Raw genomic sequence first — 13,697 nt, 5'->3', positions numbered from 1 at the left:
AACACCTCGTACATTCCAAACGCGTAGTTATTACATTCCTTATTCACACAATAATTAACAACAACAACAAAAAATATATATATATATATATATATATATACATATAAAATAAACAGAAATAAAACTAGGAAAAGGATCGAAACTCTTGTAGTATAAATGGTTAGTTACATCATCGGGTTTAATTTTAGAAAATTACGAAAAGAAAATTGATAAATCACGTCTGGTAAAGCAAACTAGCAAGCAAGCAAGCAAGCAAGGCAAGCAATGAGAAGAGTAATTTTGCAAAAAGAAAAAAAAGAAAGAAAGGGTAAAAATAAAATGATATAACTAAACGAAAAAAAAAGAGAGAGAGGGAAAAAAAGGTAAGAGAGAGGGTTTAACCGGGCGCAAGGTAGGCCAAACCCTCGTCGTTTCGAGGGCGTTATTGATCGATTCTCTACTGGTAGTAAAGCTTAAACACAGAGAGAAGTTGGAGTTGGTTCTACGAGTTCGAAGCAGTAAGTAGCTTGGTGGTAGCACGTATAGTGTTATGTTCATGATTTGGAACTTGGTACAACGTTAAAAAAAGAAAAGAAATAAACAAATGCAAAACAACACACAGTAAGTGTTATTTTCAAATGGAAAATAATTAAATAACAATCGAGTCTCGATCACGTGGTAAAAACAATCTAATTGTGATAAGAAATTTGTTGACTATACACATGATGATCATGATGATGATCGTGATCGAAGAAAATAAAAAAGAAATGATGGTTTTTGTTTGTACAATTGTTTCGAGACGATGGCACTTGCTCGTACAATCCGCTCCTGTTAGTTTTGCGTCTGCTTGCTTGCTTGCTTGCTTGCCTGGATGAATAAGCAACGAGTATAGTGTGCGTGCTATCAGAAAACTTCTGAGTGATATCGGTTAGTTAGTTGTTCCGTAGGTTCCTTATTCGTTGGTTCACAACATTATTCCGTTGCTCGTTTGTTGGCAGGAAAATTAAAAAGTTACGCGGAATGTATCTACGTTCTAATTTCAAATTTCTTTTTATATTATTAATTCAAAAAACGCTTTACTAATTAACGGGGGAGATGTGTGGGAGGAAAATAACACGTAATGGAATTATCCTCGTTGACAGGTATTTCATATAAATCGTGTTTGTGTGCGTGCATGTGTGTGTGTTTGCGTGTAGTTAGCTTCCGTTAAGGATTTCATCACGTCTCGACATGTTACTTGTTCTATTTTTACGAAACATTTAATACACTTTTAATAATTACTTTTTTCATCATTTACGTGTCCCCATTGATAAAACGTAAGATTACGTAAAGGGCATGATCGATTTGGGTGATAATTAGTTAGGAGAAACGTCAATATGTCTGAGAGCGTCTCCGATCAATTATTAATTCGTTTCTCTGCACCCCCCCCTCCTCACCCCTTTTCCCCTTAATTAAAATTCATTTCTGATTATGCGTGTTAAATCTATCATTTTTATTTTCTATCATCTATTACGATTTTGATTCTATATCTCGTTGTGTATCCAATGTGTTTTTTGTTTTCTCTCTCTTTTGTTACGATTTATTATCATTCGAGAATCTATGGGATAATTGAAAGAATTTTCCTATTATCATAGGGTTTTATTTTAGCTCGAATAAAACATTTCAAGGGACCCCCCTCGACCTATTTTTTTTCTCTGTCAGTGGTGGTGGAAATGTTGGAAAGTGGTGGTGGTGGTGGTGGTGGTGGAGGAGTAGGAAAAAGGAGGTGGTGGTGGTTTTGATGCTGCTTAGAAAAACGCGAACAGTGCGAACTAGGGAAAGACGGTGAACGTGCGGATGCGCCACGGCGTTGCCCTTGCGTACAGAGAAATCAATAACTTTAATAGGAAAGTGCTGGGATGACGAATAGTGTCACGGTCAATTAACAACGTTCGCGATCGTTATTTGATTAGAGAATGATAGTCCTGGGAATTAGTATCTTTTTGTTTCACGTGATATTACGATTTAAGTAATAAATATCTGTGATCAAACGTTTCATTTAAATTGATTCTTAGGAATATTTTTAAATGACATAACTGCGTATGATCTTCGGGTCACCGTAATGTTAAGCTATAAATTTAAATAAAAAAAAAAAGAGAGAGAAGTTATATATTTAAATTTCGTTTTTAGGTTGACAAGACTACGACAGTAGATCGAAGAATGAAATAGCCATGATCGGATTAGGAAACGAGCTCGAAGATAATAATAATAATAAGCCATTGGCAGAATACTTTTCCATATATTCTATAAAACGGTGACAGATCATTCAATGGCAACCATGGATATACAAAAGAAACAACTATGTCCACGTTTGGTGGACTACCTTGCTATTGTGGGAGCACGATCGGCTCCGATTTCTCGTCAACCTGTGCAGGTATATATATATATAGATATATACCTTTTTTTGTTTAATATCTGATAGATAAAAAGTCTATGTTAATATTATTATTTTATTATTCTATTATAACTATAGGTTCCAGAATTGTTGCGCAGATATCCAGTGGAGGATCACAAAGATTTTCCTTTACCTCTGGATATGGTGTATTTTTGTCAACCAGAGGGTTGCAGCAGTGTTGGACCTAAACGCACAGCTTTAAGGGAGGCTACATCTTTCACTTTCACCCTTACTGACAAGGATTCCGGTTAAGATCCCGAAAAACTGAACAGAATATTATTATCCATTTGATCATTTAATTCTCTAATATTGTATATTTCTTTGTTTAAATAGGAAAAACAAGATATGGCATTTGCGTGAATTTCTATCGACCCATAGAAAGGGCTGGGACAAATGCACGGGGTGGTATTACAATGAGACGAGATAAATACAATACAACGTTTAGAAGAGAAAGTTGGAGGAAAAGTATGGAAAAGAGTACGGATTCAGCATTTTCTAGGTGAAACCTCATATCCTATATTTTCCTAATTATATTTATCCTTTAATTCTTTGCCAATCTGATGTTAGATCAATACGATTATGAGATTGTATCTCGAGGTGTTCCTTATAGCGACTATAGAAGCAGCGCGGTTGGTCCCAGTGATTCGGAAAAAGATTGTTCCAGTAGTAGAAGAGATTCTGACACTTCTCATGCACCTTATGCACCAAGATTAGGTGTTACAGCACCGAGTGGTGACAGTGAAAGTGGTGGCAGTCATTCTCCCTCGCCACGAGCTTCGCGAAGGCGACAGGTAAATATATTGTTTATTTATAAATTATTAATTAACGATAATTGTGAAATAATTTTATACATATATATACATATATTATTTTTTTCAGAGGATTCGAAATCATTCCTTGACGTCACTTTGTATTATTTCTCATCATCCATTTTTTTCGATGTTTCGCGAATGTTTGTTCGTTTTAAAAAAAATCATTGACGCGTGCAACGATAATTCGACTCCTCAAAAAGTAGGAGCTTCGAGACAAACTAATAGGTACATGTTATTATTTTTTTTAAATTATTATTACAAGATCAGAAACACATATGTAATTTATTTATCTATATTTCTTATCTTCAGAGATTCAGTTTGGAGTGTTCTCAGTGGTCAAGTTTTGGAAGGTACACCGTCCATCGTGTTACACGATATACGGGAAATAGAAACGTGGATTTTGAGATTGCTGAGCAGTCCAGTACCCGTACCAACGAAAACCCGTGTAGAAATAGAAGTAGTATCGTCGCATATACAACCACCACTTTGTTTCGCATTACCCGATCATACGAGATTTTCTTTGATTGATTTTCCTTTACATTTGCCTCTCGAATTACTTGGCGTTGAAATATGTTTAAAAGTTCTTACTCTCATATTATTAGAAAATAAGGTAAATTATTATTAACATTGATCTATATCGCAATACAATACATTTTCTATCCTAATAATTTGATTGTTGTTCCTACATTTCAGATCGTATTACAATCCCGAGATTATAATGCATTGTCGATGTCGGTAATGGCATTTGTTACGATGATCTATCCCTTAGAATATATGTTCCCTGCAATACCATTATTACCAACCTGCATGAGCTGTGCGGAACAATTATTACTTGCCCCGACACCATATATCATCGGAATACCTGCATCTTTTTTAATGTATAAGAAAAATTTCAAAATGCCCGACGATGTCTGGCTCGTGGATCTCGATAGCAATAAAATAACTGCACCTCCTGGTTCGGCGGATCAATTACCGGCCTTGCCTGAACCGGAAGGTACCATACTAAAGAACCATTTGAAACAAGTAAGTTTAATTAAATAATTAATTAAATATTCTTCTTCTGTCTCTATCTCTTTAAATCATATCGACGGTTTCTCTTTAAACCCTTTCGTTATTAACGATCCACTTAGGAGTCATGTGGTCTATGTATCTATACTAATGTCAAAGTAGATTGTAACGAAAGGGTTAATATCATATCGCACAATTAATCCCATCCACTATCTAATAATTCTAAATCCATTCGTTTCCGCAGGCAATGCAACTGATGGATCAAGTTGGCTCTGGTGTAAATATTCTATATTGGTCTCTTTTAGTTATATATATTTATTTAAATAATATTTATTTTACAGTAGTTAAAAAACAGTAAGCGGAATCTGTTGCAGTGTCGTAGTTAATCCCATTATTTTTTTCATTTTATACCTGCATAACGCGAAAGTCGCACCTTCCTTCCCGGAGAATCGATTTTTTCGGACGCATCGATTATATATTAGGTTGTCCCATAAGTTATTTTCGCGTCAAGCTATGTATGACTTCGAGCCGCATACAAAAAAAAAAAAACGGAAGGAAGTAACTTATGGGACAACCTAATACTATATTCCTTTCTTGTTTTTGCAATTATCCTATTAGTGCCATACGTATAGCTAATTTAATTGTTTTCTTTCAAGTAGAATTTCATTAAGTATATTATATATTTGAAGTTTATTATGACACGCTTGCAGTCATAGATTTTGTAGACAAGCCAGTCTGCTTTTTTTCCTTATTAATCATTATACATAATATATTTTCAGACAATGGGTAGTATGTCAGCTTCGCAAGCCATACCCCAAGACACTTGGCCCTCGCGATTGTCTTCTCAATCACCAAGCAGAAGAGAAAGCACAGCTTCTCAACATTATCAGAATTTAAGGTAAAGTTTAACAATGTTTAACGAACAAGTTTAAGTATCATTCTATTGTCCAATAAACTTCATATTATTTTTTAGCGTCTCGACAACGAGGAACAGGCCAAGTATTGATTATCAACATGGTCATGTTCAACAAAGCCCATTGGGCGGGAATGCATCACAGTTACGTCGTCCATCGTTATCAGCTGCGATGACATCAGTTTCAGTATCTGGAGGAAGTGGTACACCTTCTCCTTCATCATCATCATCACCAATAACTGTACCTGGGACCATGACAGCCAGTGGAACTTCAACAACTCCGACTATGGCATCACCCTTTAACCCATTTATTTATGGCAACGATGTTGATTCGGTCGATATCGCAACAAGAGTGGCTATGGTTCGATTCTTCAATTCCCAGAATCTCTTGGCCAACTTTACCGAACACACGCGCACCTTGAGGCTTTATCCTCGACCCGTAGTTGCATTTCAAATCAATTCATTCCTCCGTTCGCGACCAAGAGCTAGTCAATTTTTGAACAAATTTGCCCGCACGCAAGCCGTAGAATTTCTTGCCGAGTGGTCGCTCACACCGAGTAACGTTGCTTTTTTGAGAGTACAAACCGGTGTATTTGATCCAGCCCAAATCGGTGATAAACCTAAATGGTACGCTGCCGGTCTCGAGCCGATACATTTCAAAGTTTGGGATAATTCTAGTTCATTGGCAAATGCATTGAATGCATTAAAGGAATTGGAAAGTCAACCGACCGATGAAAGTGGCTCGGATTCGGAAGGGGCAGAGAGCACCAGTTCTTCTTATTCTTCTTTAAGTGATTTTGTCTCGGAAATGGCATCGTCAGATTTATCACCGAGTGAGTTAACAATTTTTCTTTTAACATCTTTACGAATATATTTTCATATACATTCACATTTCTTATTTAAATTATATATATATTTTTTGTTTATACAGGTTATAATTGTCCTCAAGTAAGTCAACCTCAACAAATGGCACTTTCGATAGATCCTAAGAACATTTACAATCCACCGAGTTCTTTGCAATATCCTGGAGTAGAAGAGGAATCACCCGTACGTCCGGAAAGCCCACCAAGTACGTCCTCCAGTCATAGTGATCTCAGCAGTCCGAGTTTTAACAGAGACTCCGAATTGGAATTGAATCCTAAAGCTTTGGAAACATCCCAATCAACCAATGTAAGTGAACGAAAGGTGGAATGGTTTTATACACAAATGTGAAATGTTTTTTATTATCGATATATGATACTAAATTATAGATATATTAGAAATGATTACGTTAAAAGAGAGAACGATGATGGGCTTTTTATCACGATGTTCTTTGCCGTTCACATATCACATTATATCTTCTTTTTCAAGCAAGCTTTATTTTTTTATCCCCTCAAAAAAAATAAGAAAAACACCTGGGTACAATGTACTGTATCGTATGTTAAAAAAAAAAAAAAAAAAAAAAAAAAAAAAAAAAAAAAAAAAAAAAAAAAAAAAAAAAAAAAAAAAAAAGAAAGCAACAACAACAATCTTCTCATTCCTCTGCTATTCTCTATCGCTTAAAATATGAATCGAGTGTGTCTCGTTGAAAAATGTCTGATCGTTTAAAATCTATCACTATCTCTGAACAAACATAATTCATTCAAATTCGGCTAGTACCATTATTAACATTATATATCTTATCTACATATTATCATGCATAATTAAACGTTTTCATCATAATTTTTGTTTCTATGTTACATGCTTTTTGTGCTAATGAATTACTTGGTCATAGGATAAAGAGGAAGGTGGTAGTTTTGAGTCAGACTCTGCATCGACAATAACTCCACGCACAATCCTGAGCGCACAAAGTTCAGTAGGCCAATTTGGAGTGGGCATGGGGTCATTAGGTAACTCCTTGCTCAACGACACTGAACGCACTACCACCCCTCACAGGACATCGCGCGTCACTAGATATATGGTTCCTGTGAGTCATTCTATATGCGTGCATCGGATTTCTGTCCTGCATTTATCTATTCAAAAAATTCCGCCTTGTCTCTATCTCTCTATCTCTCTCTTTCTGTGTCAACTATACGAGTGCATGCACATCTGGTATCATTGTCAATTTCACTGGCTTGCGCTAATGTCACCGTGTTTCGAGCAAAGCAACAAAAATAATACATCACTTGGCATGAAACTGGATTTTTATCTTACAGTTAATGTATGGTGTATCTACTCTCCTGGGTCCTCTCTATTCGTTTAATTTATCTACACGTATAATATATTTTTCCTAACGTAGCTAAGAGTATAAGATTAAACATATGATTTTGTCTATAATATTTTCCCTTTTTCCCTAACGAATTTCATTAATTATAAGTAAATTTCTTATTTTTTTTTTAATTATTGATTAAAGTTGTTACAATAATCAATCCAAAAAATTCTGATACGCAGTATGTAGTCTCTAAATTCTTTTAACAAAGTTCAGTAACAATAAAACGATTTGTTTGATACCGTATTGGTAGTAGAGAACACTGTCCACTGAGTATATCGAATTAACTTTTTAGAATTAATTTGGTGTCTGCACAATATTGCGTGAGATATTTTGAATGAAAGCTTATTGCAAGGATGAAACGAGTTTAAACAAAAAAAAAAAAAAAAAAAAAAAAGAAACATTCATCGAAATAAGAAATCTTTTCTAAATGATGTTAAAGGTGATGCCCAGTGGAACGAGTCTTCAAAGACAGCCAAGCGTTGGCAATGTTTTGGCACGAACGTCAAGTTTTGGATCTAGTACGAGCCCACTTTTAACCCGACAACTCAGTGGTAGTATGGATAGTGAAACTCTTGTAGCATCTCGTCAGCAAGTGGCACCTGGTTCACCTAATGGACACAAGAACAATACTGGATTACCTGGAAATGGTGTCATGAGACAAGGATCCCAGGGTTCGTTGTTTGAACAAATTGCAACTCAAGCTAAAGATCTCGTACGAGAAACAACCAGACAGAGTAGTCAGGATGGACTTCTTGCTCATATGGACAAAGTATTTATCTTCTATATTATTTTATCTGAATTATGAAAATATATATATATACTTTAAAATAAATTTCTATTTCTAGCTGAAGCATCAAGCAAAGGAAAAGATCACCGAAGCAGGCGAGGATAGTTTGTTTGCACCATTGGAACAGGTATTATTTAATAGCTTGAAGATAATTATACAATTCTATATAAGAATATCAATTCTTCGCAGTTGACACAACAAACGAAGAAGGCTGTAGGCGAAGCTACGAAATCTGTTCAGGAGGTATCCAAAACTGCGATCGAAGCAAGCAAGACAGCTGCAGGTGTTAGCAAAAATACTTTCGACGATTTAACATATATGGGTAAAAGTACGTTCGGTGATTTAACTAAGAGTGCTAAAGAGGTTGCAACGAAAAAGGGTTTGCTAAAGGTATCCACAAATGACTGTTAAATTAGTTGAATAATTCATTGCAATATTTAATTTTGATTGTTATTTCAGGGTCTCGGAGAATCACAACAATTTTCACCACCGCATACTCCACCATCCCCAGGTGTAACGCAAAGAAGAGAATCATCCAGTACACAATTGGTTGCTTCGGATAATCGTTCGGCACGTAGAGAAATTGGTCGTGATTTTTTCAGCAACTTTAGCAGCGATTTGAACGGCATCGCTGCTCAAACAAGCAGCATGTTCAGTGATTTATTTGGTACGTATATTTCATTTATCACGATCAATCAAATTTTCTAAATCTTTTCATATCGTTTATTTTTACCTTTATTTTCACAGGTAGCAGAAATACTTCTAATCGAAATATTGCGCAGTCACAAAAATCTAAGGAAAAATCTGGTACATCGTTTGGACCATTTCCTAAAGGTTGGTTATATTAAATAAAAGTTATGAAAAAAAAAAAAAAAAGAATTGGAAAGGAAAAGTATAATCATGATTACAGGTTCAGGAAAAACAGGTCTCGTTGAGAATTCGTCATTGATAAAACATTCTTCGATGAAAGCCAATCAAGAAGAAATGCAAAGGATGCAAAATGCGGAACGATCTAGTACAAACAGTGACAATCAAGCCTTCTTGACAGACGTATGTATACTTTTCAATAATAATTTAATTTATAAATCCTAAATACAATTCTTTTTTGAATTCTTTCTTTAATTGTGTTTTTTCTAGATGGTAACACAAGTTTTAGCTGGTGAAGGGGTCGGCTGGCTTAAATTGAATAGATTGAAGAAACTTATGGAAGATGAAAGTTATCGAGACCTGGTCGTAACGAAACTCAATAAAGGGCTTCATAGAAAAATAAGTCCAGATGACCATATCGACGATGTGGTAAATTATCTTACACGTTTAACTTTAATTTATATTACTTGCGATTTTTTTATAGATTTAATTATAAAATGATTTATTATCCCATTTTAGTGTATCTCCAAACCAGTATATAAGGGAATGCTAAAGTGCCTTCAAGCAGTGGCTCATGGTCTCGGTCATACTTATCATAATTTTGGATTAGGTGGAATGGCTTCTGTTTTTCAATTAATGGAAATTGCTCATACACATTATTGGAGCAAGGATCTATCGGAAGGTGGTTTCGATGGTTCACTGTTATCACAGGTTTGTCGAATAAAAGGAATTCATTATTGTGCAATATGAGAGAAACAATTGTTAATTAATTATTTATTGTTTCAGGCATCGAGCCCGTTCGGTAGCAAAGAAAATTTGAAGTCCCCGCAATCCCCGAATCAAGGTGAACTTCTAGATATATCTCAAAGATTACGAAGTCCACAAACGCAAGGTATACGATCGCGTATGACAGGAAAATAATAATTATCAAAGAAATCAGATAAATCATTTACCTTTGATTTCCAGAAATATCATCTCAAATTCAACTTGAGTTACCTCATGCACAGCATACAAGTGACGCTGGCCAATCAACAACTGACATGTTTTTGGATATGTTCACGAAAAAAAAAAAGTTTTTGTGCAAGCTAACGTCATTTGATTCAGAGGTATGAGAAAGATATTCCTCTCTTCGACAAACAATGTGTGAAACAAATCATTGATGATTAACATATATATATATCATCAAATGTGATATGGCATTTGATTAACGCGTTTTTAGATACCGTAAGATTCGTATTATTCGAATACAAAATATATTTGGCCTTATGATTTTGTGCATTTAATTCCGTTGGCGTCAGCTGATCATCCAATTCGGATGAAATTTTCTTTAATGAACAGGCAAATATTTGAATAATTCTATACCACATTATGTATGAACATGATATGTTTTTTAGAGTGGGCGGGGAGGTGGAACAGGAAGCAGCGAAGCTTTGTCCACTGACGGAGGTAGCATTATCACTAATCCTGCTTTTCGGCAATCACATCAAGCTTCTTTCCGAAGCACCGTGTCTGATAGCGAGGTCGAACAAGGCAATGTAAATTTCTTATTGAATTAGTTCAATTAACTCAAGTAGATATGATATTATATATATTATTAAATTATAAAGAACATTTTAAAAGGATATCGTTCATTATTCTTCTTCTTCTACTTCTTCTTCTATAAATCTTTGAATTTTTTCTTCTTCATTAAAAATTCACGAGAACTAATTTAGAGCCTTGATAGTAGTTAGAATTAGAAAATGGAAATGACGTAGTTGATAGTTTAGTTATTACCTTTAGCTGCTTCACGCATTTATTTCCTCTCACTTCGTTTTTAATTATATTAATTATTCCTTTTTATTTTTTTGTTTGTTTGTGTTACCTTTTCTCTATTTCGGTGAATGCTATTTCAATTAAAACAAACAACACGAAACTAACGAGTTCAAGGCGAACTTACGGATCTAATTATGCTAATTACTTTACCGCTTATATCTATTTCCCCCCATCACGATATTAACACTATATTAGATACGATCCTTCCTTCAATTAAGTAATCACTTAATTGTAAAAATAATGATGTATGCGTTTGGAAACGTTCGCAATAATATTTTAGATCAATGATTAGTAATATTTTATTGGTATAACGCGTAAGGTGAACGTGTAATTTCATATTTGTATCCACGTTATTCGATCTTCTGTTTCCAGTTTCCGCGTCAAGGAAAACAACGTACAGGTAGCGTCTGGTCCAGTAAATCATCGTTGAGTACAGGCTTCAGGTACCATGGTGGAAATTTAATCTCTACCACACCAATGTCTAGTCCTGAAACTGCTCGAACTTATCTCTTCGAAGGTAATTATGTTAACGGGGAAAAGAAGAAAGGAGAATAAAAAAAGAAAAAACAAAAGAATATCAAATTATTTTCACGTAACAAAATTTTCGATCAGGTCTTTTGGGTAAAGAAAGATCGAATCTATGGGACCAAATGCAATTCTGGGAGGATGCATTTTTAGACGCGGTATCGCAAGAACGAGATATGTTGGGTATGGATCAAGGGGCAGGAGAAATGATGGAAAGGTGATGATCATTCTATTCGAATTTACTTTTAAAAATCAATGACGACGAGAGAAATGAAATAACGTTCGTTCGTTCGTTTAGGTACAAGAGTTTGAGCGACAGCGAAAGACGTCGATTGGAACACGACGAGGATCGATTGTTGTGTTCTTTATTGCATAACTTAACTGCAATTTTGGTAATGCTGAACGTTGAAAAGAACGAGGTGAAACGTAAAGTTCGTAGATTGTTGGGAAAGAGTCACATCGGTTTGATTTACAGTCAGGAACTCAATCAGCTTCTTGATCAAATAAACATTCTCGTATGTTCAATATATTTCTAATGTATTAAAAGATAAATATATTTAATTTTGTAAAAAAATATTATTTTTCAGTATGGTAACGATATAGATTTAAAACCATTGACGTCACGACAAATGCATCGTCAATCATTTACCGTTCACGCTGGCGTAGATGCCGAGGGTGATTTAAGATTCCTCGAAGTACGTCACGATGGTCTTGTTTTGAGATCGGTAAATGGAGTTATCGTTGAACGTTGGTGGTACGAACGATTGGTTAACATGACATACAGTCCGAAAAACAAGGTTCTTTGTTTGTGGAGACGAAACGGTGGTCAAACACAATTTCATAAATATTATACGAAGAAAGTGAGTAGAATTTTGTTGTACTATTACTATACTGATCTTTTACATTTCAATCCAAAAAGAAAAATAATAATCAAAATCCAATAAGAGAGGGATTTATTCTGACACATTATTTTCAGTGCAAAGATCTTTATTATTGCATAAAAGACGCGATGGAAAAAGCCGCTGCACGTGGAAGAGGGGGAAACATTGGTATCGAATTGGGAGGTGAATTTCCAGTTCAAGATATGCGAACGGGAGAGGGTGGGCTTCTTCAGGTTTGCATGGAAGGTGTTGGTCTTCTCTTCGCAAACAGCAAGGTACGACCAGTCCACCATCCTTGCCCGTTATACGTTCGCATTACACATTTTACGTATTTTCGAGGGTGCAAGAAGAATGAAAACTTCAACACTTTACCAGTTGTACTAATATTTCCTTTCTCTAATTACTTACTATTACATCCATCGATTATTTCTATACTATGTCATATTTGACTACTACATATTTTCCTATTTCTTCTGTTCTTCATAGGTATTACTTTTTCTATCTCTATCTCTATCTCTATATCTATCTATCTATCTATCTATCTAAATTCTTGATCTTTTCCTACCTTTATTTTTCTTCTTCCTTCATCTTTTGCAATGTTACTGTTTCCTCTAATGTTAATATTTAAAACAAAGGTATAATTGTTCGACGATTGTACATAAGTTGAGTAATACATTTTAAAAAATACATTTTTCTCGCTTCGATTCAACGATCCAAAAAGATACATTGTTCAATCCAATTGATAAACAATCGATAAGATAAACAAAAATATAAGAAATTTATTTAATATATTTTGATTTAATATAAGTAAGAGAATAAATGAATCGTTGAATTGAAGTGTTTAATGCAAAATCAAAGAGCATAGCCGTCGCGCTCAGCCACTACCTTTTTTTACTCTTCGTATTGTTTCGATTATTGAATACTCTCTCTCTTTCTCTGTGTTTTTTTCGTTACTGCATTGATGCAAGGACCACTCAATATTATCTCCCATCGCTAGCCACTACGATCTGCTTAAATTTGTATCTGTACGTATTTTATCAGTCTTATGTATGATCAATTTTTCGCGAAATGATTCGAATTATAAGAGGGATCTCTTTTTTATCGCGAGGGGTCTGAACTAACACGAATTGGGATACAAAAAAAGGGATAGGGAGGAGAAGGGGTGGGGTAAAGAGGTTGGATACGATAGAAGAACATAATAATATGAATGTGAGAATGTTTAAACGAGTGCAAGAGTAAGAGCGAGAGAGATACAGCGAATGAAGAATGATTTAATTATCGTCAGGAAAACATAAGTGATTTAATTGAACGAGTCGAGGGGTGAGGAAGGGGGACGGGCGGGTTTGGTCCATAATCTCGAGAAAATATTCTTTATATATTGCTATTAAAAAAAAAAAAAAAATATATATAAGAAAAGGATTAATATTTGAAAAAAAAAAAAAAAAAAAA

The 13,697-nt window shown here is 34.8% G+C and overlaps 1 protein-coding gene across 3 annotated transcripts in view; it reads left to right on the top strand.

Moving 5' to 3' along the window:
- The first annotated feature begins 431 nt into the window (after positions 1-431).
- Positions 432-13,697, top strand: part of LOC106791136 (MAP kinase-activating death domain protein) — an 18,696-nt gene continuing 5,430 nt past the window's right edge. The window contains exons 1-29 of one of the 3 annotated variants that reach the window (XM_014756546.1): positions 432-600; positions 2,149-2,392; positions 2,492-2,660; positions 2,747-2,912; positions 3,024-3,204; positions 3,293-3,450; positions 3,535-3,835; positions 3,919-4,248; positions 4,478-4,510; positions 5,013-5,131; positions 5,207-5,979; positions 6,078-6,316; positions 6,900-7,091; positions 7,816-8,145; positions 8,222-8,290; positions 8,353-8,553; positions 8,623-8,830; positions 8,911-8,997; positions 9,074-9,213; positions 9,301-9,459; positions 9,550-9,741; positions 9,817-9,922; positions 9,997-10,136; positions 10,425-10,565; positions 11,215-11,359; positions 11,455-11,584; positions 11,666-11,882; positions 11,955-12,227; positions 12,344-12,523. In XM_014756546.1, coding sequence (XP_014612032.1) covers positions 2,288-2,392; positions 2,492-2,660; positions 2,747-2,912; positions 3,024-3,204; positions 3,293-3,450; positions 3,535-3,835; positions 3,919-4,248; positions 4,478-4,510; positions 5,013-5,131; positions 5,207-5,979; positions 6,078-6,316; positions 6,900-7,091; positions 7,816-8,145; positions 8,222-8,290; positions 8,353-8,553; positions 8,623-8,830; positions 8,911-8,997; positions 9,074-9,213; positions 9,301-9,459; positions 9,550-9,741; positions 9,817-9,922; positions 9,997-10,136; positions 10,425-10,565; positions 11,215-11,359; positions 11,455-11,584; positions 11,666-11,882; positions 11,955-12,227; positions 12,344-12,523 — 5,484 coding nt within the window. In that variant the 5' untranslated portion in view covers positions 432-600; positions 2,149-2,287. The remainder of the gene's footprint in view (positions 601-2,148; positions 2,393-2,491; positions 2,661-2,746; positions 2,913-3,023; positions 3,205-3,292; positions 3,451-3,534; positions 3,836-3,918; positions 4,249-4,477; positions 4,511-5,012; positions 5,132-5,206; positions 5,980-6,077; positions 6,317-6,899; positions 7,092-7,815; positions 8,146-8,221; positions 8,291-8,352; positions 8,554-8,622; positions 8,831-8,910; positions 8,998-9,073; positions 9,214-9,300; positions 9,460-9,549; positions 9,742-9,816; positions 9,923-9,996; positions 10,137-10,424; positions 10,566-11,214; positions 11,360-11,454; positions 11,585-11,665; positions 11,883-11,954; positions 12,228-12,343; positions 12,524-13,697) is intronic. The other 2 variants (XM_014756544.1, XM_014756545.1) reach the window with 2 other exon arrangements.

This window comes from Polistes canadensis, unplaced genomic scaffold (genome assembly GCF_001313835.1).
Source record: "Polistes canadensis isolate GaletaPanama2010 unplaced genomic scaffold, ASM131383v1 scaffold_287, whole genome shotgun sequence".
NCBI classification, from domain to species: Eukaryota; Metazoa; Arthropoda; class Insecta; order Hymenoptera; family Vespidae; genus Polistes; species Polistes canadensis.
The sequence above is the reverse complement of the archived record's forward strand: the minus strand, read 5'-3'. Positions and strand labels throughout refer to the sequence as shown.